This window comes from Pipistrellus hanaki (genome assembly GCF_964339955.1).
Source record: "Pipistrellus hanaki genome assembly, chromosome: 20".
NCBI lineage: Eukaryota > Metazoa > Chordata > Mammalia > Chiroptera > Vespertilionidae > Pipistrellus > Pipistrellus hanaki.
Window position 1 is genome coordinate 12,360,328 of NC_140522.1, and position 22,957 is coordinate 12,383,284.

The 22,957-nt window shown below is 42.4% G+C and overlaps 2 protein-coding genes across 12 annotated transcripts in view; both read left to right on the forward strand.

The window, feature by feature from the left end:
• The window catches only part of CDC42BPA (CDC42 binding protein kinase alpha), a 182,350-nt gene that overhangs the window by 112,862 nt on the left and 46,531 nt on the right, over positions 1-22,957 (forward strand). For 6 of the 11 annotated variants that reach the window (XM_084868837.1, XM_084868828.1, XM_084868827.1 and 3 more), the window contains exons 13-20: positions 3,582-3,824; positions 4,077-4,187; positions 5,159-5,406; positions 9,439-9,544; positions 17,706-17,830; positions 18,114-18,219; positions 18,637-18,785; positions 21,628-21,719. In XM_084868837.1, the coding sequence (XP_084724963.1) occupies positions 3,582-3,824; positions 4,077-4,187; positions 5,159-5,406; positions 9,439-9,544; positions 17,706-17,830; positions 18,114-18,219; positions 18,637-18,785; positions 21,628-21,719 (1,180 nt within the window). The remainder of the gene's footprint in view (positions 1-3,581; positions 3,825-4,076; positions 4,188-5,158; positions 5,407-9,438; positions 9,545-17,705; positions 17,831-18,113; positions 18,220-18,636; positions 18,786-21,627; positions 21,720-22,957) is intronic. The other 5 variants (XM_084868829.1, XM_084868835.1, XM_084868836.1 and 2 more) reach the window with 2 other exon arrangements.
• TRMT1 (tRNA methyltransferase 1) lies at positions 12,751-13,577 on the forward strand (the record flags this gene model as incomplete). The annotated part of the gene is given in 12 exon segments (XM_084868506.1): positions 12,751-12,907; positions 12,910-12,939; positions 12,942-13,001; positions 13,004-13,183; positions 13,186-13,334; positions 13,340-13,388; positions 13,391-13,444; positions 13,447-13,473; positions 13,476-13,519; positions 13,521-13,523; positions 13,527-13,529; positions 13,533-13,577. Coding segments are annotated over 12 exon segments (801 nt in total).

Sequence of the window (22,957 nt, forward strand, 5' to 3'; positions counted from 1 at the left end):
TCTCCATGTCCCTCTTCCCCCATAAATGAATGTCGTGCACGGCCTCTAGTTATATTAGAATTATATATATTAGTTGTCCGTATAGGAGGCAACAAATCAGTGTGCCTCTCTCTTTCTCTCTCTCCCACCTCCCTCCATCCCTTCGACACTCTCTTAAAAAAATGAGTAGAAAAAATATCCTAGGATGAGGATATTTATAATATAAATATAATAATATAAATATAAAACAAATATAGTAATAACTACATGGCTTCTGTGTGCAGTGTGTTCCTCAGTGCAGTGATTGCTGGGAGGTTACCTCCCTGCACACGTGCAGTCTGTGCTGTAGATGAAGGTCCCGGGAGGTGAGTGAGGGTTTGTGTGCAGAGGAGAGAAGCACATGCTTCCGGCTTTCCGTCTCCACCACCGCTGAGCCTCTCCTGGAAGCCTCAGGAGAAGGACCGGGACACTTTGGAATAGAAATCATCGTTCCAGTGGGAGCCATGCCCGAGTCCCCGCTCTGTAGAGGGGGTGGCTCCCTGGTTCAGGCTCTTAACTGGAATGGAAACGCCTCTGTCCAGGCGTTAAATCCCTCTGGATTTCTCACTATCCAAACTACTCACACATTACTCGGAAAGGCTTGCTTCGGTCCCAAGTTTAAGTCAAATGTTCTTAGAAAGGCTTAACTGTTCAAAAACATAAAAATATTTCCTCTATAGCCCCACAATCTTTTTATCCACAAACATGCTATTATATCTCTCCAGATAATTAAACATTTTTAAAAATGTTTTTCTGTAGATTTTTATAGAGGTCCTGTTTGCTTTTCCTTGAATTTATTATTCTCTGTTTTTTCACATTTTAGAAATTACATTTCTTACTGATAATGTTCTAGCAATATTGCTTAACTATTATTAGTTGTAATAACATATTTGAGATTCTTTAAAGTTTTCTGCAAATAATGGCAGTTTGTTTATTCCTTTTTAAAAATTTTATGACTTTTCTTTCTTTCCTTGTCTTCCTGTAGTAGCTTGGACCTCTAGTACTATGTCGAATAGAAGTGGTGCTAGCAGTCATTCCTGTCTTACTCCTGATTTCAAAGAAAATGCTTTTAATATTTCACCACTAATAATAATGTTTCTGTATGTCTTTGTTAAATACGTCTTATCAGGAAAGAAGTTATCTTTTGTTCCTACCTTGCTAACCATTTTCATCAAAAATAAGTATTGATATGCTTGTTCTCCTTTAATAAGTTGGTGTGCTGAATTATATTTACAGACTTTTTCAGTGTTAAACCACTTCTTTATTTGTGGGTTAAACAGAAATTGCCCATGTATTAGCTCCTAAATAATAATATGATAATATAGGTGACACATAGCATGTCTTCTAATAGCACTATTTTAAGTGCTTTATATATATTAGATGATTTAGTCTTTGTAAGTACCCTGTGCTTTGGGTGATGATATTATTGTCCTCATTTTATAGACGGTAAGACTGAGCACAGAGAAGTGGGTACATTTGTTTAAGATGATAGTAGAGCTAGGAAGTGGTAGAGCTGGAATTTCAGCACAACTCTAGTTCTAGAACTTACGTTTTTCACTTTATACATCATTAGAACTGATTTGCTAATGTCTTTTTTTCTGATTTTTTAAAATTTGTTTTCATCAGTAAGATTATCTTGTAATTTCCTTCCTTATTTTTCTAGTCTTTCTTTAAAATATATATTTCTGAGAGGAAGGGAGTGGGAAAGATAGAAACATCAATGATGAGAGGGAATCATTTATGAACTTCCTCCTGCACACCCCCTACTGGGGATTGAGCCCACAACCCAGGCATGTGCCCTGACCAGACATCGTTATGTCCTCCTAGTGTATGGGTCATCATCGCTCAACCACTGAGCCATATCAGCTGGGCTTTCTCGACTTTTCTTTTTAAATATATTTTTATTGATTTCAGAGAGGAAGGGAGAGAGAGAGAAACATCAATGGTGAGAGAATCATTGATTGGTTGCCTCCTGCACGCCCCCTACTGGGGATCCAGCCCACATCCCAGGCATGTGCCCTTGACTGGAATTGAACCTGAGATCCTTCAGTCTGCAGGCTGATGCTATCCACTGAGCCAGACCAGCTAGGGCTGGTCTTTTCTTGAAATCAAGATTATACTGGTCTCTTAGAATGAATGAGGTAGCATTGCCTCTTTTTCTCTCTGAAAACGTTTGTATAAGAGGAACATTTTGTACCTTTGAAACATTAAAGGAATCAGTTGTAAAACCATGTGAGCTTGGGGATTCTCTTCTCCTGGATGGATGGGAGAAAGTTTATTGATTCAGTTACTTTAATTGTTATAGGATATTCAGAATTTTATTTCTTCTTGAAACCACTATTGATAAATTATAATTTAGGTAGGCATTTGTTCAATTAATAAGGTAATAAAGTTTTTCATTGTGTTCTTTTATTATCTTTTTTATATCTCCTAGATTTGTAGTTATAACCTCTCTTAATTTTTTGGGGGTGAATTTAATCTTATTCCCTTATTTGATCTCATCAGATATTTTTCTGTTCGTTTGTTTTTTAAAGAACCAACTTTTGGTTTTGTTGATCTTCATTATTCTTACATTTCTTTTTTCTTTAATTTATGCCCCTTCTCATATTTGGAGAAAATGTTAATGTGTTATTTTTTCTTTAATGTGGAATTTCATTGCATTTCAAGCATCTTTTTGGTTCAATATAAGTGTTTTAGGCTTATAACTTTTCTATTTTTACTGCCTCTTCAAGTTTTAGTATGTACTAAATATTTTTTTACTCTAGATAATTTAGTGCTTTTATGGTTTTTCTTTTTGACCAATTAATTGTTTTGGAATTTGGCCTTTAAACTTTTTTTTATCCTCAACCAAGGATATGTTTATTGATTTGAGAGAGAAAGAGAGGGAGAGACCAGAGAGATCAATTTGAGAGAGAAACATTGATTGGTTGCCTCCCAGATGCACCCTGACAAAGGATTGAATCTGCAACCTTCCGGTGTAAGGGACGATGCTCAACCAATTGAGCCACCCAGCCAGGCTAGGCTTTTTAATTTTTTATTTCTATTGTAATGGTAATGTTATTAAAAGAATTTAATCTGTATGATATATGTTCTTTTGAATCTGCTGAGACTTGCTGTATGGTCTAGGCTGTTCCATTTCTAAATGCTCAGTATTAGCTGAAGGTGAATGTGTGTTCCCCAGTAGTGGGTGCAAGCTTCTGAATATGAAGCTTGTTAATTGAGCTTTCAAGTCTTTTTTATGTGCACAGATATCCATTAAATATCTCAACATCTTTATTTTGACCATTGCACCTTATATTCCTACGCTCTTTATTTATTTGTAGAAACCAGGGTATTAGAAGGTTAAATCTGCTGTTCCTTTGCAGTTAGCATTTTAGCATAAAGAACTGAAAATATGAACAGAGTGCCATGCTCTGAATATCTAATCAAAGGTAGTTCATTTCATTTTATCCTAAGGTGAATAATTTTGGCTCCTCTTGATTTCATTATAGCATGACATGATGGCCAAATTTGGTTCGTAGGTTGCAGAATTGGTAACTTATATTCTTTTTACAAAACTGTAGGAACTAGTCCAGGCTAGTGAGCGATTAAAAAACCAGTCCAAAGAGCTGAAAGACGCACACTGCCAGCGGAAACTGGCCATGCAGGAGTTCATGGAGATCAATGAGCGGCTCACAGAATTGCACACCCAAAAGCAGAAACTTGCTCGCCACGTCCGAGATAAGGAAGAAGAGGTGGACCTGGTGATGCAAAAAGTTGAAAGCTTAAGGCAAGAACTGCGCAGAACAGAGAGAGCCAAGAAAGAGGTCAGTAGTCAGGCAAGGTCTGTAGTGTCCACGCGGTAGTGCTTAAAGCTGCTTTTTCAGACAAGTGACATGATATCTACTTCATTCTTGAACTGTTCAAAGAGGTTAATTTTGTAGTTTGGTAATATTATTTAATATGAATTTCAGCATTTGACTTATCTTCCTGTTGCAAGGTAAATTCCCCGGGGAAAAACCATTTCCTTGGGCATGCAGTTAAAACCATGACTCTGCTTTTCTCATTGTGTGTTAAAGCTGGAAGTTCACACAGAAGCTGTAGCTGCCGAAGCATCTAAGGACAGGAAGCTGCGTGAACAGAGCGAGCACTACTCCAAGCAGCTGGAAAACGAGCTGGAGGGCCTGAAGGTAGCGTTTGCATTCTCATGGGTGGAGCTGTCTGCTCCTCCGCAGGCTTCAGAGGCAGGTTCCTTACGTGCTCTCTTCGGAGTGCAGCAAACATGAACTCTCCTTCCGACCTCGTGGTCTTAATTCCTGCTTTGCCATAGGAAGCTGGTAACGACTTCCTAACCACGGAGGGAGGAAGTGCAGACTGTGTATAGTGGGGAGGAACATCTGCCAGGAGAGAGTTAGATATTTATGCAGGGCTGCTCCCGGAAAGGGCCCATTGGTCATTGGCATGGGGGCGTGGCTAGTGAAGTACCTGGTGTGGCTCCAGGAAGCCTTGCAGACACTCTGTCAGCTGAGATAGACCATCCTGGGCTGGGCTAGCACATCTCCTTTCACAGAGGACATTTCAACCGCATTTCCAAAACGGTGGCTTTCAGGCAAATGTCTCCTTAATACACAACCTGCAGCAGAGACCTTCATTTTTCCTAGAGAGACTATGAAGACATTAGGTTAGACTTTGTCACTTCTCCCTGGAGACTAAAAGTCCACTCTCTTCTTTTTGTACACTCTAACTGTACCATCCCCTCTCCCGATTTAATCTTTTAAAAACACAAACATATTTATTACCTTTTATTGGTTCCACTTCAGAAACCAGATGCAGGTAGATTTTTTTTTTCTTATTCCATAACCAACAATATTTGTGTATAAAACTAAAACTTTAAGTGTAAAACAAATAATTATGTAAGTACCAGCAGAAAATACAGATATGCAATCTTGTGATGAAGACTGTAAGATACACAATAATAAAGGAATGCACAAAAAAATATTGTAACGTGGCAGACAAGAGAGATTAATAGCCTTTAATAAAGAATTATTTTTATGTGATAATATAAAAATACTATTAAAGCTATATGAATAGTCTTTTTTAGAATAGAAAGAAGTTATTTAATACTTACATATGAACTAATCTTTTTTTTTTTTTTTTATAGCAAAAACAGATTAGTTACTCACCAGGAGTGTATAGCATAGAACATCAGCAAGAGATAACTAAACTAAAGACAGATTTGGAAAAGAAAAGTATCTTTTATGAAGAAGAATTATCCAAAAGAGAAGGAATACATGCAAATGAAATTAAAAATCTAAAGAAAGAACTGCATGACTCAGAAGGCCAGCAACTTGCTCTGAACAAAGAAATTATGATTTTGAAAGACAAATTGGAAAAAAACAGGAGAGAAAGGTAATAATCAAGTTACTCCTCTAATAAATATTTATTGAATGCCTGGCACGTGCCAGGCCCTGGAGCTCTGCAGGCAGTAAGCATGTTCCATGCTTGAGAATGATAGAGGACCACAGCCAAGACTAGTGAATAGAAAACACAGTACAACCCAACAGGGAAGCAAGTGGGGTGTGTGAGAGCACCCCCATAGAAGAGCGCAGAGATGGCTTCAGTGCATCTAAGTTTTTTGGACAAAATGATTTCTAGGTTAAGACCAAAGAAATCTATGCCTGTAGAAGTGTCCAAACAGAGGCAGCAGACTGCTGCCATCTAGAGGAGAAGGGGAGCATGGCACATTCAGAAAGGAAAGCTGTTCATTGTGGTGCAAACATGACAAGACAGAGGAAGCGAGGGGAGGGGTGAGAAATGCTGCTGGGAAGGAAAACCGAGGCAAGCTCATGAAGGCGTGTAAGGTACTTGGACTTTAGTCAAAGGCCAGGCCAGTTACGTGATTGTTAGTATATTTTTAAGAGATCGCTCTTGCACCGTGTGGAGAATGGGTTGGAGGAGCAGACGGCAGATAGGAGCCTAGCTGTGAGACACGAGGCTGCTGAACCTTAGGCAGGTGGGTGGAGATGGAGAGAAGTAGACAGAACTTAGAGGACATCATGACCAGAGGTGAGAAATGAAGAACAGGAGGCTTAATCAGTGGAATTCTGGTGTCTGTCTAGATTTTAGGCAACAAAGTGTAGTTGTTATCATTCTCAATTTATATCAGAAGCCTACGTTTATTCAGTTTGGTGCATTCATTCAATAGGAGTGTTTTAGAACCTACTATGTGCAGAGGCACTGGGAACATGGCAGTGAACAGACAGAAAATTCTCTGTCCTTATGGAGCGTTCCTTGCGTTACGGGGAAAGACCCCAGCATTAAGTAGCATACCAAACAGAATCAATGAGAAATACCAGGAACAGAACATAAAGCAGAGGATGCTGTGAAGCATTAAGGGGAAGAATTAAATTATATAAATACATGAGAGGCCCGGTGCACAAAATCGGGCACGGGTGGGGTCACTAGGCCAATAAGTTTCCCCGCCTCCCCACCTATCCCCCTCCTACTTCCCTTGCCAACGGTGTCTGCCACCACCCACCCCTGGTTCCCTGTCCCAGCCTGGGGCCGGCCCCGTTCAGGTAATTGGGACCTGCCGGCCAGGGGAGGAAGAGGAAGAGGGACCCAGGAACCCAGGAGATTGGCACTGGCCCTGAGGAGGGAGCCAGCCCTCGGCTCCCTGGGGAAAGGATTGTGTCCGCAGCTGCTCCTCCCTACCCTCCCACCTCTGGTTCCCCGTCCCAGCCCAATTGGGCTGATCGGGGCCTGTCTGTCTGCTGGGAGGAGGGACCAAGAAGTTGGCCACCAGGCCCCATCAGCGATCCAGTTTGGGGTGTATTTTCAGGAGCTCATTTTAAACAAGTTATATTTGAGATGCATATTAGACATCTGGGCAGAGATGTGCAGTCGGCCGTTGTGTAGAGCATCCTGACTTTCTACACATTACAAATTTCCAGGCGAATCTGGTGACCTGGAAGCCATGTGATGAAAACCTATCAAATCTGTTTTCATGTCACATGAGATGAAGTTTATATCAAATAAAATGAGGTCCACGTAATGGCAGTTGAGTTAAACAATATGAAGGTCATTGGTGACTGATAGGAACATTGTCAGTGGAACAGTGAGGGCCAGAACCCTACAGTGGGAGCCAAAGACTAGAAGGAGAGCATTTGGAGACAGAGAGTGTGGACACCACTGTTATCACTCGGAGTCTTTTATGTTGAAAGCAAGCAGTGCAGTGAGGTAGCTGCTGGAGGAGAAATTTCTCTCAAAAGAAGTTACTTTGTTTTTGTTTTTAGGTGGGAGAAATCACACCAGATTTATAATCTGAAATAAATTAATAGAGGACAGAGGAGCAGAGTATTTGAGCAGGTAGATAGTGAGTGGGGTTGGCCTCAGCCATGCTCTCGGCTGTGGGAAGAGAGAAAGGCGTGTGCTGGGCACAGAGGAAGGCAGGCGGTGGGAACAGGTCATGTGCTGAGCTCTCGAGTTGGGCATATTGAACGTGAGCGCCTGGGAGGCGTCTTTGTGGAGATGGCAAGTCAGAGGCTTGAAGCCCAGAAGGGCTTCCGATGTGAGGTCAGAGTTTGCCAGCAGAACAGAGAAGGGAAGCCGGGCGGTGGTGGATGAGATGCTCAGGGAAAGGCGTGCAGAGAGGAGGGAGCACCTGACAGGACGCCGGGAGCACTGCAGCTGAGGCAGGGGCCAGGCATTTCGGACAGGCAGCTGGAAACCAGAGCGAGGAGTCACTGAAGCCACGGAAGCCAGCACTTCAAGAAAACTAGACAGCACTGAGGTGGCCAGGAGACTGGACAGAGGGGACTAGGTTGCGTGTTGAGGAGCACTTCTTTGGAGGAGTGCAGCAGGAGCCAGGTCTGGTGTGAGGGGCAGATAGGCGAGAGAAAGTGGATGCAGCCAACTCTCTCAGGATCTCAGGGCGGCGGTTAGCAGGGCGGGGAGACCAGGAGAGTGGAAAGTGAAGTGTATCGTGGAGCTTAGGGGAGCTTGTTTGTTGTCTTTTCACGTGGAGGAGACTTAAGTTTGCTTCATGCTAGTAGAAAAAACGACAATGGTTTACATAGGAATTGTACTCTTTATTTGCATACGTATTTTTTTCTGAAGGGAGACTTTTTTGTAATTTTTCATGTTTCTGTCATTTGTTGTTTGGAGTTGATGCCAAGTCAAGAATTATTCTTAAATATAACTAGATTCACATTGTGACTATAGGTAATAAGGAAAGCAGTACATTTTCTTGGATACAGGATGGTTTATTTTCCTGGAATTTATCATTTAAATTATTATTTAGTCTATTTTCTGTAATTTAGTAGTGTAGGGGATTTAAAAAATTACTTTAAAAAATTTTAAAGCGGCAGAAGTTTGGCTCAGTGGATAGAGCATCGGCCTGCGGACTGAAGGGTCCCAGGTTCGATTCCAGTCAAGGGCATGTACCTTGGTTGCAGGCACATCCCCAGTGGGAGGGGGTGCAGGAGGCAGCTGATCGATGTTTCTCTCTCATCGATGTTTCTAACTATCTCTCTACTTTCCTCTGTATAAAAAAATCAATAAAATATATTATTTATTTATTTATTTTTAAATATATTTTATTGATTTTTCATAGAGAAGAAGAGAGAGGGATAGTTAGAAACATCGATGAGAGAGAATCATAGATCAGCTGCCTCCTGCACACCCCCTACTGGGGATGCGCCCGCAACCAAGGTACATGCCCTTGACCGGAATCAAACCCGGGACCTTTCAGTCCCCAGGCCGACGCTCTATCCACTGAGCCAAACCGGTCCCGGCAATAAAATATATTTTTTAAAAAATTTTAAAGTGATTACGTTTTAAAAATCAAAAGTATGTTCTTTGTTGAACCATATAAAATTACCCAGAACTTCACATTGAATTTCATTAGCTGCTACTAACATCCTCCATCAAACTGCTGTAGACGTAAGCTTCTGTATCTATTAGAACATTTCTGCATCTCATTATGTAAAAACTGATTCTCCTTTCTCCCTACGATTAGAACTGTGATTGCTTCTAAGGGAATCATTTCTGCCCACAGAACTATAACTTATTAAAGTAAACTTTATAATATTAAATTTGAGTATGTGTGTATGCATATATGTGTATGTAGGTAGGCACTTAGATGAAGCAGGAGAGAAGAAAGGAAGTGAACACAATCCAGGAGTCTGCTCATCACAGATCTCTTCCTCAGTTTTCAATTGAAAAACAAAGTAGATGCTATTAAGCAGACAAATCTATTTATTATTTAAAAGGAAGTGATTGTGATTTCTAACTTTAAAGGAAAAGATTGGGATTTGGAATAGTCAAGATCTAAGTGACTTTCCAGGATGAAACATATGGTACAATAGCTCATCCGGGGCACCATAATTTGACCTTTAATTCTATTTCTTTTTTTTTCTTTTATGTTTTGAATTGTGTTAGTCAAAGTGAAAGGGAAGAATTTGAAAATGAGTTCAAACAACAGTATGAACGAGAAAAGGTGTTATTAACTGAAGAAAATAAAAAACTGACAAGTGAACTTGATAAGGTGAGTGATTCGATCTCATTTACATTCATTGAGCACATTTACATTGTCAGCGCCATCGTAGAAACTGTGGGTATAATTATGTATTTGGTGTACATTTGTTTTTGTTTTTTACTATTCCTCCTTATACACAAGGGTTGCTTATTTTCTCATTGTACCAATCTGTACAAGAGTCTTCTGGAGAGAGGACATCTCATCTTATGCTTTGTCCCATTTATGTTTTTGTTTGTTTTAATATTTTTATTGATTTCAGAGAGGAAGGGAAAGGGGGAGAGAGAGAGAGAGATCAATGATGAGAGACATTGATCAGCTGCTTCCTGCACGCCCCACACTGGGGATCAAGCCCACAACCCGGGCATGTGCTCTGACAGGGAATTGAATTGTGACCTCCTGGTCCAATCACTGAAACATGCCAGCCAGCCCCATTTATGTTTTTGAGCCTCTATTCCTTACTGCACTTCCCATCTATTCTCTTTTCTTATTCTTTACCTAATATTCATCACTGATGTCTGTCATGGTTAAGTTAAGGCTGGCCTGTCATAAGAGCAGGAACAATTAGGTCAAACTAGAGAAGTTTTTTTTTGTTTTTTTTTTTTAAATATATTTTATTGATTTTTCACAGAGAGGAAGAGAGAGGGATAGAGAGTTAGAAACATCGATGAGAGAATCATCAATCAGCTGCCTCTTGCACACCCCCTACTGGGGATGCGCCCACAACCAAGGTACATGCCCTTGACCGGAATCGAACCCGAGACCTTTCAGTCCACAGGCCGACGCTCTATCCACTGAGCCACACCGGTCCCAAACTAGAGAAGTTTTGACAAATATAATATACTAGAGGCCCAGGGCACGAATTTGTGCATGGGTGGGGTCTCTCAGCCTGGCCGCGATCGGGTCCAATCGAGGCTGCCTCGCTCAGTCCTGTTCGGGCTAATCGGGGCCCAGCCAGCCAGAGGGAGGGAACATGGAAAGTTGGCCAGCTGCAGGAGGTTGGCTGTGGGAGTGCACTAGCCATCAGGGGGCAGCTCCTGCGTTAAGCGTCTGCTCCCTGATGGTCAGTGCATGTCATAGCGACTGGTTGTTCGGTCACCAGTTGTAGCAGTCACTTAGGCTTTTATATATAGAGATTTATGATGGAGGATTGACAATAGCTAGAAATAATAGTTGGCCTGTAAAAATCTAAAGAAACCAACTCTGCCTAAACTCTGTACCTTGAACAAAGAACCAGAACCATAGGTTAAGCTTGTAAGTAGCCAGGTCAATGAACAGAATTTCAAATGTTTGAAGGAATGTTTCCCCATTTAGTGTATCTGATATTTGAAATGGCCATCATTTTGCATTTCTGTGACAGTAGCTCTTAACAGTCATAAAATCCTAATATTGATCTTTAATGCCTTTACTTACATTTAAATAGGGTTTGGATAATTGTGCTTTATGGTGATTTTCCTCCAATAAAAGTATCATGTTCAGTTATTAGTGATTCCAATAAAAGACTGAACGACTCTCCATTCTTTCTGTTTTCCACTGTGTCCCATATATATTTTTATTTTTTTCTTAATACTTTCCCCAGAATTACTTCGTTTTCTAAGCACTTAAATTTGACTTTGCTCGCCCTGGCTAATGTGGCTCAGTTGGTAGGGTGTCATCCTTTGTGCACCAAAAGGTTGCAAATTTGATTCCAAGTCAGGGCATATGCCCAGGTTTCAGGCTCAATGCATGGTGGGGACGTCAGGAGACAGGATCGATTTTTCACTTCACATCGATGTTTCTCTCCCTTCCTCTCTCTCTAAAAATCAGTGAAGATAAAGTTTTTTTAAAAATTTACTTTGCTTGTTTGGTTGAAAGCTACTTAAGAAAGAACTGGTAGTTCATTTTGTCAAGTTTTATAGAGCTGATGTACATAGCATTGGAAAGTGGCCCAAGTAGTACAAATGAATTTTAAACTGAATATGTATATGTATATGTATATGTATATGTATATGTATATGTATATATGTACATATGTAACGTAACTCTTAGTTATTTCCACTATAATAAAACTAACTGTACTTGAACTTTATTCAAATAAGTCACTTAATTGTTATTCCATATATTTGACTAATATGACTACAAAATTAAAACATAATTTCTTTATATAAGGCAAAATTTTAATATTCTTTTAAGAGTTACCATGAGGTAAGAAACATAATTAAGCTCTTTTTGTCCAATTCATGTAGAGTCTTAAGCAGATTACCTAGCAAAGGATGATATTATAGTTGAAGAAAATTTGTGTTGAAAAATAATCTTATTGAATATAGGTCAAATCTTATATTCATTCCTTGGTTTTATTTCATTATTAACTATAAAGTTCTGCTGATTTTACACAAAATACATATTTAGAGATAGTTTTAAAACAATACTCTTGATTCTGGTGAGACCTGAAAGGTAAAAATAAAAACCTATCTCCTAAATTTATAAAAATACAACATTCCCTTTCTTGCTAAATTGAAAGTTGTGAGGAAGGATGAGTAGCACATTGAGATCAAATTCATATTGTAGGCGAGCGTTTAATGACTATTGAGAGCAAGGATATATTTGCTCCTGCAGAAATAAGGAAAGTTTGGGTTTTTGCTTCTTTTTTAACTTGTCCACTTTTGCTCCTTTTATTCAGCTTTAGCTTTTTCTGTTTAACTCTCAGTCACCTAGCTGTACATCTTCACTGTTTCTTTCCATTTCCTCATTTTCTGGTTCAGTGTGAATTGAGTATTTTCTCCATGAGGGGTAACTAAAGAATAAAAAGTTAAGGCTGGCCTTTAGTAAGAGCAGGAACAATTAGGTCAAACGAGAAGTTTTGACAACTATAATATTCTAGAGGCCTAGTGCACGAATTTGTGCATGAGTGGGGTCGCTCAGCCTGGCTGCTGCCCCAGCTGTTCCCTGGGAAGCCAGCCTCGGGGAGCTGAACTTTCTCTTAGCAGCACTTTAGGCCCCAGGTCTAAACTTCCTCTTAGCAGTACATGGCGGCGCCCAGGTCTTAACCCGGAAAATGTGACCGATGCTCACTCGGTTCTCAGTTCTGGGAGAGCAGGCGTGGCGGGCACAGGCTACCGTGGATGTCCCATACGAGGACCCCTCTGCTGAGCCTGATCTCCGGTGCGGCGGGCTCTGTAGTGCTCAGCTTATGGAGGGCAGCGCCAAGGGCCTGCATTTCCACCACAGTGGAGACCGGCATGGTGCCCTGGGGCACAGGGCGCCCACCTGAAACCCAGGTGACAACTGTGATCGCCCAGGTGATCGCCTTCCCCAGCGCCAACAAAGCCGCCCACCCCAGCGCGGGAGTTCAGCCGGATCTGACGTGTGCTGTGATCACCGAGTTGGCTCGCGTTCATCTGGGGCCAGAGGAGTCCAGGTCAAGGTGCCGGTGAAAAGGAGGTGCAAGAGGTGGTGGTGGGCCTGTCGGAGGTAGGGGAGGACAAGGCTCTGTGGAAAGGGGGCAGACCCGGCCCGGAAACTGGCCTGGAGCGGCCGCTGCGGAGATCAGAGAGGAAGGCCTGCGGGCACTGGAGAGCCTCGCAGCCTCAGGTCTTCGTTCCACTCTGCCCGAGGTGCCTGGGCTCCAGTCCATGGTTGCCAACGACGCCTCTGCCCGAGCTGTGGATCTCACTGCCATGACGTGCAGCTCACCGAGGTGGCCCACCTGGCACAGCCTGACCAAGCAGATGCCTGGATGCTGATGCACCAGCACCAGTGGGAGGCGGATCGGTGCGATGCAGCTGTGCAGGCTGTGGGTGAAGGCGGGCTGCTGTGCTTGACCTGCAGGACATGGCAGTGCTGGCAGGGAACAGGGGGACATGCTACAGCAAGCCCGGGGCATGGCCCTCCGGAGCTGGGCCTGCCACCAGATGGCCCTGAGGATCATCCCGCACGCCTGGACCTCCGTGCTCACTGCTCTCAGCCTTCATGGTGCCGCTGCTCAGCATCAGTGCTGACTTCCAGATACGTGTGATTCTAGAAACGTGTTTTTGTTCTTGTCTTCACCGGCCAGGCCAAGGTCTAAGCTTCAGCAAGCAGGCGCTGCTGTTGCATGTGTGGGCTGCAGAGCCTTCCACCTTCAGCACTGAAGCTGCCCCCTCTGACTGTCCACAGACCCCCAATCAGAAGCCCCCTGGATTTAGAGCCATCTCTGGTCCAGGTGTAGATGGAGCCAATAAAGAGATTTTACCTTGCAAACATACACACACACACACACACACACACACACAGTATTTTAGATATAAAAGCCAAAAAGCAATTATTATGTTAATTTTGAAACTTAAATAACTTTTATAACTAGTACACTCTCACATTCACATTTTTAAACTCCAAAGATAAAAAGAAAGTAGGAAAAAAAGTTGATATTTCCAGAAGTCTGCAAGTTTCACTTTTTATTAACTTATTGCAAATAAAATTAGTCATGAATTCCATGGAGTAAAAGTAAATGGTTTCTAGCAAGAAAACATATCATTTGCATCTTGTTTTTATTTTACATAAAAGCAAAATTACAAAATATGTGGAAAATGTTCAACATGAAAGGAACCCATGATGTCATCATCACAACACAACTGTTCTTTTCAAGTTTTGTTTGTATACACATCCTAATATATAAAAATCCAAGGTCCGTAACATCCACAACAACAAGGCTCGACCAACGGGAAGTCAGTGCTGGGTTGCTGTGGTGACCCAGCACTGACTGCCTCGGCTGTGGGAGCCTGGGTCCAGCACTGACTGCTGAGGGGGTTGTGGATCAGGCCTGGAGAGAGGCCTTGGGAGAGAAAAGCAGGGTCTGATCCATAGCCTCTGTGGCAGCTATTGATCAGCCCTTGCCTCTCTCACTCTGGGCCTGGCCAGCAGCTGCACCTCTCTTTCTCTCGGGCCTCTGGTTCGGCTGCTGGTCAGCCCCACCTCTCTGATCAGGCCCATTGATAGGCCCAGAGACGCTGACTGGCATAGAAACCAACCATTCAGAACCTAATCTGGGTGAACTTCAAAGGCAGAACCTAAGGTGGGAGCTAAGGAGGGGTTATAAGGGCAACAGCTGTTTGGTGTAAGAAAGTGGTTCAAATTTTTAATGACAGGTTTGGCAGTATAGTGCATTTGGCTGGCTATCATTCCAGATATAAGGATTATGGATTTTTGTCTGCCAAGAGCATCTCCTCCTGCTGAAAAAAGGCTTCCTCCCTCTCCCATTTAAGCAATCCTATCCTATATAATCTTATCTATACTACTTAAAGGGTAGTATGATAATTAGACCAGGTCGACTGGCCATCTTCCAGACATCTGACTTCCTTCCGGACAAAGCCACAGTGGTGGGTGCAGAGGCAGAGGCCATTAGGGGCAATCAGGCCGGCAGGAGAGGGCAGTTAGGGGCGATTAGGCAGGCAGAGGCAGTTGAAGGCAGGATCAGGTTGGCAGGGGAGGGCAGGTAGGGGCGATCAGGCATGCAGGCAGGTTAGGAGCCAGTGGTCCCAAATTGCGAGAGGGATGTCCCACAGGGACCGGGCCTAAACCAGAGGTCGGACATCCCCCAAGGGATCCCCATTTGGAGAGGGTGCGTGCTGGGCTGAGGGGAACCCCCGCCCCATGCACGAGTTTCATGCACTGGGCCACCAGTCTATAATAATAAAAGCATAATATGCTAATTAGACCAGTCAGCTGAACGACCTTCTGGACAAAGCTGGGTCTGTGAGGGCCCAGGCAGCCACTGCGGCTGCGAGGGCTAAGCCCCTTGTACAAATTTCGTGCATCAGGCCTCTAGTTACTACATAAATGCAGTCATACGTACATTGTATTTTTAATCTGCCTTTTCACTTAAAATGTTATGAGCATTTTCCATATTTCTGTGTAGTCTTATAATTATTATGAGCCAGATACATTAAAGTACAAATAGTAAATTTCCATACAAAACGAACTGATACTTAGATAAAATGACTATGTGCCAGTCCTCTTCTGAGTTACTTTATTTGAATAATTTAATTCTCCCAATGCCTCTCTAAGGTATCACATTTTATACATGAGGATACTGAGGCAAAGGGAGATCAAGCTACTTTTCTGAAGTCCATAGTCTGGTTCCAGAGTTCGTGCTTTTATTAGTAACAAGGAATAGATACTTTTTTTCTGAGTATATCTATTTAAAATACCTTGTAACTATTGTAACTGGGCAGTGCAAAATCTGAATTTTCTTCTCTTACAAATCTCCCACCGAAACCCCAACCACAAATTAGTTGGAAGGGCTGTCAAAAGCAATGGTAATAATAATAAAATAAAATAAATGTGTTGTGAGAATTAGTGAAGACTGCATCTGCAGAAAACATTCTCAGAAGCAGCTGGTGGGCTTCTGGCTCTGCTAACATGAAGAGGTGAAGAAATGAGTGGGAACGACCAGGGCAAGGTCAGTGGGGGAAGAAGGAGACATATGTAATATTTAAACAAAGAATTTTAAAAACAAAGTACACACTTACCAAAACAATCGTTTCACAGCTCTTGGAATTAACCAGAGGAAGACAGCTGCCAAGTGCTGCTGAGATTAAGGAATGTCGAACCCAGTGGAGGGATACCACGTTAATGGGTTGGCTCAGTAAAGTACTGGCTGCCTCGTTACTCCCCAGTGTCTTTCTGCAGATGACTATTGTAGGAAGTATTCCTATAGTCTGAAAAAAGTTTAATCCAGTTTCTGATATTCTGTTTTAGCAGCCTGAGTGGACTAAGCTAGGAACCTATAAATAAAAGACTTGAAAGATCCCAAAACCTCATTAAGCTATGTTTACTGTTTTTAACAAACTGTTAAGTTTTTTTTTTTTGATATTTTGGGATAACTTTTTGAACAGTTAGCTACCTATGTGATGATATCAAGAAACTTGTTAAATTTGTTAAATATGATAATATTGTGGTTCTATTTAATGAGAACCTGTTTTCTAGAGCTGTCTATTCATAGAAATTATACAGATAAAATATGATGTCTGGTACTTGCTTCAAAATAATACAGGAGGATGGGTAAGAAAACGAGTACAAATGAATTAGCATTGACATTGTTGAATGTGGTTAATTGTTGAGCATGGGTGATGGGCTCATAGGAAGTCACTTATGCTATACATCCATTCTTCTATAAGCTTGTAATTCTTACACTTTTTTTTTTAAAAAAAGAGGATGAGCTGGGACTGGTTTGGCTCAATGGATAGAGCGTCGGCTTGGGGACTGAAGGGTCCCGGGTTCGATTCTGGTCAAGGGCATGTACCTCGGTTGCGGGCATATCCCCAGTGGGGGGTGTGCAAGAGACAGCTGATCGATGACTCTCCCTCATCGATGTTTCTAACTCTCTATCTCTCTCGCTTCCTCTCTGTGCAAAATCAATAAAATATATTTTAAAAAAATAAAAAATAAATAAAAAAAGAGGATGAATAGAAGCATCGAACAGATCAACTTCAGAGGGAAGGTGGAGAGGGGGGTGAGATACCAACCAAAGGACCCGCATGCATGCGTATAAGCATAAAGGATGGACACAGACCGTAGGGCACATGTGTCAAACACAAGGCCCGCGGGCCAAATCCAGCCCTCCAGGCCTTGCAATGTGGCCCGCACCGCGCTGTCATCACTGCACTCCGCTGTCAGTTTATGACATTGTCAGTTTATGACTGTTCAGTAAACCATTCAGCCCGCGATTTAGGCTGGATTTTAGATTTTGGCCCCTTCTCTGATTGAGTTCGACACCCCTACCGTAGGGGGTTGAGGGCATGTGCTGGGGGAGGGGTGGGAACGGCCAGGGCAAGGTCAGTGGGGGAAGAAGGAGACATACGTAATGCTTTCAACAAAGAATTTTAAAAACAAAAGGATGACAGAGACATTTTCAGACCAAAAATAAGAAAAAAGAGAGAGAGACATTGTTTCTGGCGGAATTGCGGAGTTCTTCAGGCAAACGAAGAATGTTCACAAACAGCATCCATTCAGTTCAGGGAGAAAAGGGGAAAAGCAAAGGCAGATGGAGAATTCAGAGAGGAATAGATGTTTCCAAACCTGTGACCAGAGGGTTAATGCGGGATCAACAAGACACGTGTTTTCGAGTGGAATATGGTGAATTTAAGATTTAACAAGAGGCACCTGAGTACCTTGAGTTCCTGTCTCTGAAAGTCACATGTGTCTTGACGCCTTTTAGCTTACGGCTCTGTATGAGAACCTCAGTGTACGCAACCGGCAGCTGGAAGAAGAAATGAAAGACCTAGCAGACAAGAAAGAATCCGTTGCACATTGGGAAGCCCAGATCACAGAAATCATTCAGTGGTGAGTACCCTTGCATGTGGCTTTGTGGGGGGTTTTGGACATAGCTCACTCTGGATGAATTCCAGGAGGTGATTTTAATTTGTTCAGTGGACATTTCCCCCCGGCTGACATGTAGTGGTACTAGGGTAGGACTTTTGAAAGAAGGTATTAGAGCACATGTTTAAATTTCTGTCACTTTTCACTTATTTCTTTGATGCTTTAAAGTAATATAAAACTCCCTTACGTTTTTCTTTTTGTTTAATGCTACGCTTTCTTTCTCTCTGTCGTTCTGTGTGTATTTCAGGGTCAGCGATGAAAAGGATGCGAGGGGGTACCTTCAGGCCTTGGCTTCCAAAATGACGGAAGAGCTGGAAGCTTTAAGGAATTCCAGCTTGGGGGCACGAGCAACAGTAAGCTGCCGTTCTGCACAGAGACGTGCTGCAGTGGAGGCGGGGGTAGCTCAGAAACACCGTCATGAACCTGAATGCTTCTGTCAGTTTGTCTTGGCTTCAGCCAACTAAAGTTTTTCATGAGAAATCAGTTAGACCAAGTCTTTTCCAGTTTAGGAAATTTTAACACATAGCTGCTTAACTATAATTTGCATAGCTAGTTAGTATTGACAATAACTGTAAAAAAAAAAAAAATTATTTTTGAGTCTACAGTTATTTCTGAATTTAATGAAAAATATGTCTTCACAAGCAATGTGTTTATTCTATTTTGTTATTAGAGAAAGATAATACTTTTAAGTAGTTTCCAACTTGACTTGGATTACTAAATTTGAATGTAAAAAATAGAATAGAACTAAAAACAGTCATATTATCTCCTAGGATATGCCCTGGAAAATGCGGCGTTTTGCGAAACTGGATATGTCAGCTAGACTAGAGCTGCAGTCAGCTCTGGATGCAGAAATAAGAGCCAAACAGGCCATCCAAGAAGAGCTGAATAAGGTTAAAGCATCGAACATCATAACAGAATGGTAAGGCGAATAACACAGTCCTGCTGCAGTAGCTTCCTCATCGGTCCAAAGGGATTGGGAGAGAAGTCACATGTTCTTTTAAAGGGATGATGACCCGGAAGTGGTTAGGAAGGCTTGAGCATGACTAGATGCTCTCAAACCTTGTATGTGGTGGTGGAATTTTAATACAGCCTTCTTTCCTTGGGCTTGCCCGTAAAGTGGAATGAATAGTTCCAATTATTTACCCTTCCCCTTATTTGTAAACTTTAATTTCATTCTTTGTTCCATTAATTCCCCACTTCTCTCATGTTCAAGAACATCATATTAACATAAGAATGCAACATGTAGTCAGAACAAAATACAGTCATCTGAAAATTCTGGCCATAAGTCTTTTACAGATGAAGATTCTGCTGATGGTAAATTTCATAATGATATAATATATTTTAATTATTGTTCATTTTCTTTTATGGGCGTAAAAACAAGTATATCTCCACAATCTCTGGGAAAGTTAGCTAATGAATACATTCCCTCAGTTCTTATGACAACAGTAGAGAAATTTGTACTCTGGATATGTATATGGTCAAATGAAAATCATAATTGATTGGATATAAACATGGTTCAAGAGCAAGTTAGCATAGGTGACATAGAGGAACAATAAAAAAGTTCTTACAAATCAACATTTTAAAAAATTCCTTTTGGAGGCTCCAAAGGGTTCAGTCCTGAAAAGAAATATGGCCCCATAAGTTCAGTGTGGAATGGTGTGAAGCCTTAGTCTCTAAACTGTGGTCATTAATGTTTTGAATAAACTCAAAGGCCAGATAAATGGCAGCCCCGTTGAATGATAAAGTCTTGTTATAAATCATTAGATATAAATTAAGAGTGCTTTGCTTAAACGTGCTAGTGTGAGTTGGAAATGGAAAAAAGAAAACGCTTTTCTGGAGAAGATGAATAGATCCCAGCACAAAGAGCTGTTAAGTCAGAAGAGAACAGGTCGGGGGGGAGGGGCGGGGCTTTTCACAGGATGAGGGAGAGGCTGGTCCTCCCCACCCCCTGGCCGCCTCCAGCTGAGGACCGTGCCTCTGCCTGGCCGGGGAGCCGGGCAGGCCGCCCACCGTGCTGGAGGACGGGGGCTCCATCGAGATGGGTTTGAAGTAAAGAACTGACGGAGCCTTCCTTAGGACTCCGGAGTGAAGAATAGAACTTTTATCCCATCAGTGGCCCCGTTAGTGTGGAGAGTGGGGCTGCAAAGAGAACCGTGTGCAGAGGTCCAGCTGGCTACCAGGAGGGTTGACCGCACAGATCACTGTAACCCCCCCTCTCCACGCCAAACACACACATACACACACACATACACACATCAAGAGGAAGAGTTCGGCATCTGGATTGCATGTTAAATGCGGAGAGTGGGGTGGTACATAGTAGGAGCTTAAAGTTAGCTCTCTTTGCTGTCAAAGAGAGAACATTAAAATCCATGAAAAGATCATAATATATGTAAATAGCCTTGTGCCAAGTCCTGCTTAAAGTTAAAGAACAATAACAACAACAACAACACACACACACACACAGGTCCAGACGTGGGCCCAGGTCACTGGCTGCTTCAGAGCAGAAACCTGGTTGGCCCCAGCCAAGCTCTGGGCTCAGAGACAGGAAGTCCAGAGTCCTGGCACAGGGCAGGAATGAGACACCGTGCAGGCCCTCCCGTCCTTGCCTTAGTGCCAACTGTGGGAGGGAGGACCGCCAGCCAGTGTGATGCACCCAGTTTCCCCTCTTAGGTTCACGGCCATTTCCTGGACACTCTCTTTAATGCCCTGGAGTAAACTGCAAAAGAAACCACTTTTAAAGTGAAGAGAATCCAAAACTATCCTTGGAAACCTTCAATATTTGGTCAGGAATTCTGACAGAGAAAATATACAGTGAGCTCAGCCATCGCCTTTGGATGGGAGCACCTCCAGCTCCAGTGTGTGCTGCCTCCAACTGCACTCACAGGACAGGCGCCTCCGCTCCTGGGAAGGTGGAGAGAGGGTGGGGAAAGCCGAACTGAACCTCAGGCTGTGCCTCCAGAACATCGCCAAGGAGGACAAACCCCTGAAAACATGGGTTAGGACCAAAGAAACAGCTCCCGCTCTCAGAACACAGAGAAAGCCAAGCAGAGAGAGGAGACAGCAGCAGCCATAGCGATGGGAGTCAGTGTGGGAAGCTCCTGCTTCTTTTCTTGGAAGTAACAGGCCAGGCCCGCCTCTGAGACTGAGCAGCGAGGAGAGGGCTGAGGGGGCCGTAGGACTGCAGGCAGGAGACGGGCACCCATCCTCAGCTGGAATCCATACTGGGACTCAAAGATGTCGGCAGTTAAAGGAAACAGCCATGGAGTGTTCCTCTCATGCTGTAATGTGGAACAACTGAGTGTCTTCTTATGCCTTGGACATAGTTTGTTCATAAACCAGGAATATGAGTCAGGCAGAAAATTATAAACATATACATGCTCTTTTCATGGTTCTCTATGAAAAAAGTCTAACAATTCAAAATTTAACTTTTTATTTTATGACATTTCAAAGGTTAATATTTAACTCGGGTCAGCAACTTTTTCTAGAAAAGGCCAAATGGTAAATATTTTGGGACCAGCTAGTCTGTCTACTCAACTCTGCGGCGGTGCCAGGAACGCCACAAACAGCGTGTAACCAGGGAGTCTAGCTGTGTGCCAGGAAAACGTTACTCACGCGAGAGTAGATGACACTGGACGTGCTCCTGGCTGTTTGCCTTTCCCTGATATAGCGTGACTGACAGCATTCAAACCAAATAGGTCCAATGATGGCTCACTAACCAACAGCAAAAATAATGACATTTCCCCTTTTTCCTCTTTTTTAAGTAAACTAAAAGATGCGGAGAAGAAGAACTTGGAACTGCTATCAGAAATCGAACAGCTGATCAAGGACACCGAAGAGCTTAGATCCGAAAAGGGTATGGGCATGTTTTTGCATCAATCAGGACTTAATGTTCTGCTATGAATGTATGTTTGTTACACAAGGACCAGCTTATGGGATAGGTGTTCACCTAGCAGTCTGGCATCCCCATATGGCTGTTGGTATCTATTTATAGTTAAGTGTGTGTGTGTGTGTGTGTGTGTGTGTATCTACATATTTGGTAGATACTCTGAGTCTTTTTGTTTTACTTAATATACATTGTTTAGAGATTTGATTTTAATAGAACTCACCCTGTCGTAAGTTTAACCATTTTTTCAGTGCCTACTTCACGCATAATATTTTTGTGATTGGAAAAAGTTATCTTATACTTTCTATTCTTCTCCCAGAGTAGTTAAAGAAAGAATGTCTGAAATAACTAACGTTTAATCTAATCCAGTATTAAGAGAGCAAATCAGAGTTAAAATTATTTTGGCATTTTGGTGTCGTCTTCCATGTTGGGCTCTTAAATGGCTTGCCCTGAGGAATTTCCCAGGATTCCTTTCCATTTTCTTAGAACATTAATTATTTGGGCATTTTTTTCTGTTAATGTGAAAAGTAGCACAGTGTTTGGTAGCTGTCTTACACGAACTTCTTAAACTTTTCTTTTCATAATGTGGGCATTCAGAAGTAAAAAATTAATAAAAAGAAATTCAGGATGTTTTAATGACAAGGGTCTCTTCTACGCAGTAACAAGAGATCTGTTTTCCTGACAAAGTCAGTATTCCTGACCGAATCCCACCCAGCTAGTGGGCTCTGTGTTATGTCGAGTGCTTCCCTGCACTTCCCAGTCCCTGGCACTCGCTGATGTGAAATAGTGGTGTGTCTGCATCTGCTTGGAGTTGTGGGAGAAGAAGGGAATCACATTAAAGGGGTTAGCGTGAAAGGCCACTAAAAGTCGTACATGTGCAGTAAAGTGGGCTGATTGGATTTCCTAGTGGACAGGAGAGCAGGAACTCAGAAAAGTGAATTAGGAGCTTGGCTGTGGAAGGCATCACGCTGACATGAGAGTCAAGCAGAGCTCTTCAGACAGGGAGAAGAGAGGGAACTGTATTCTCCGGAGCGGGAAGGGAAGGGAAGGAGGGCAGGGCATGGCCCTGAGACAGTTACATAGACAAAGGCCAGTGAGAGGACGACTTACTGTGACACACAGAGGGTGTGGACTCATTGTTTTTAGAATTGACCAAACTTGCGAAAGAAAAAGCTCCGTTTTTCACATTGCTCTGTTTTGGAAATGTG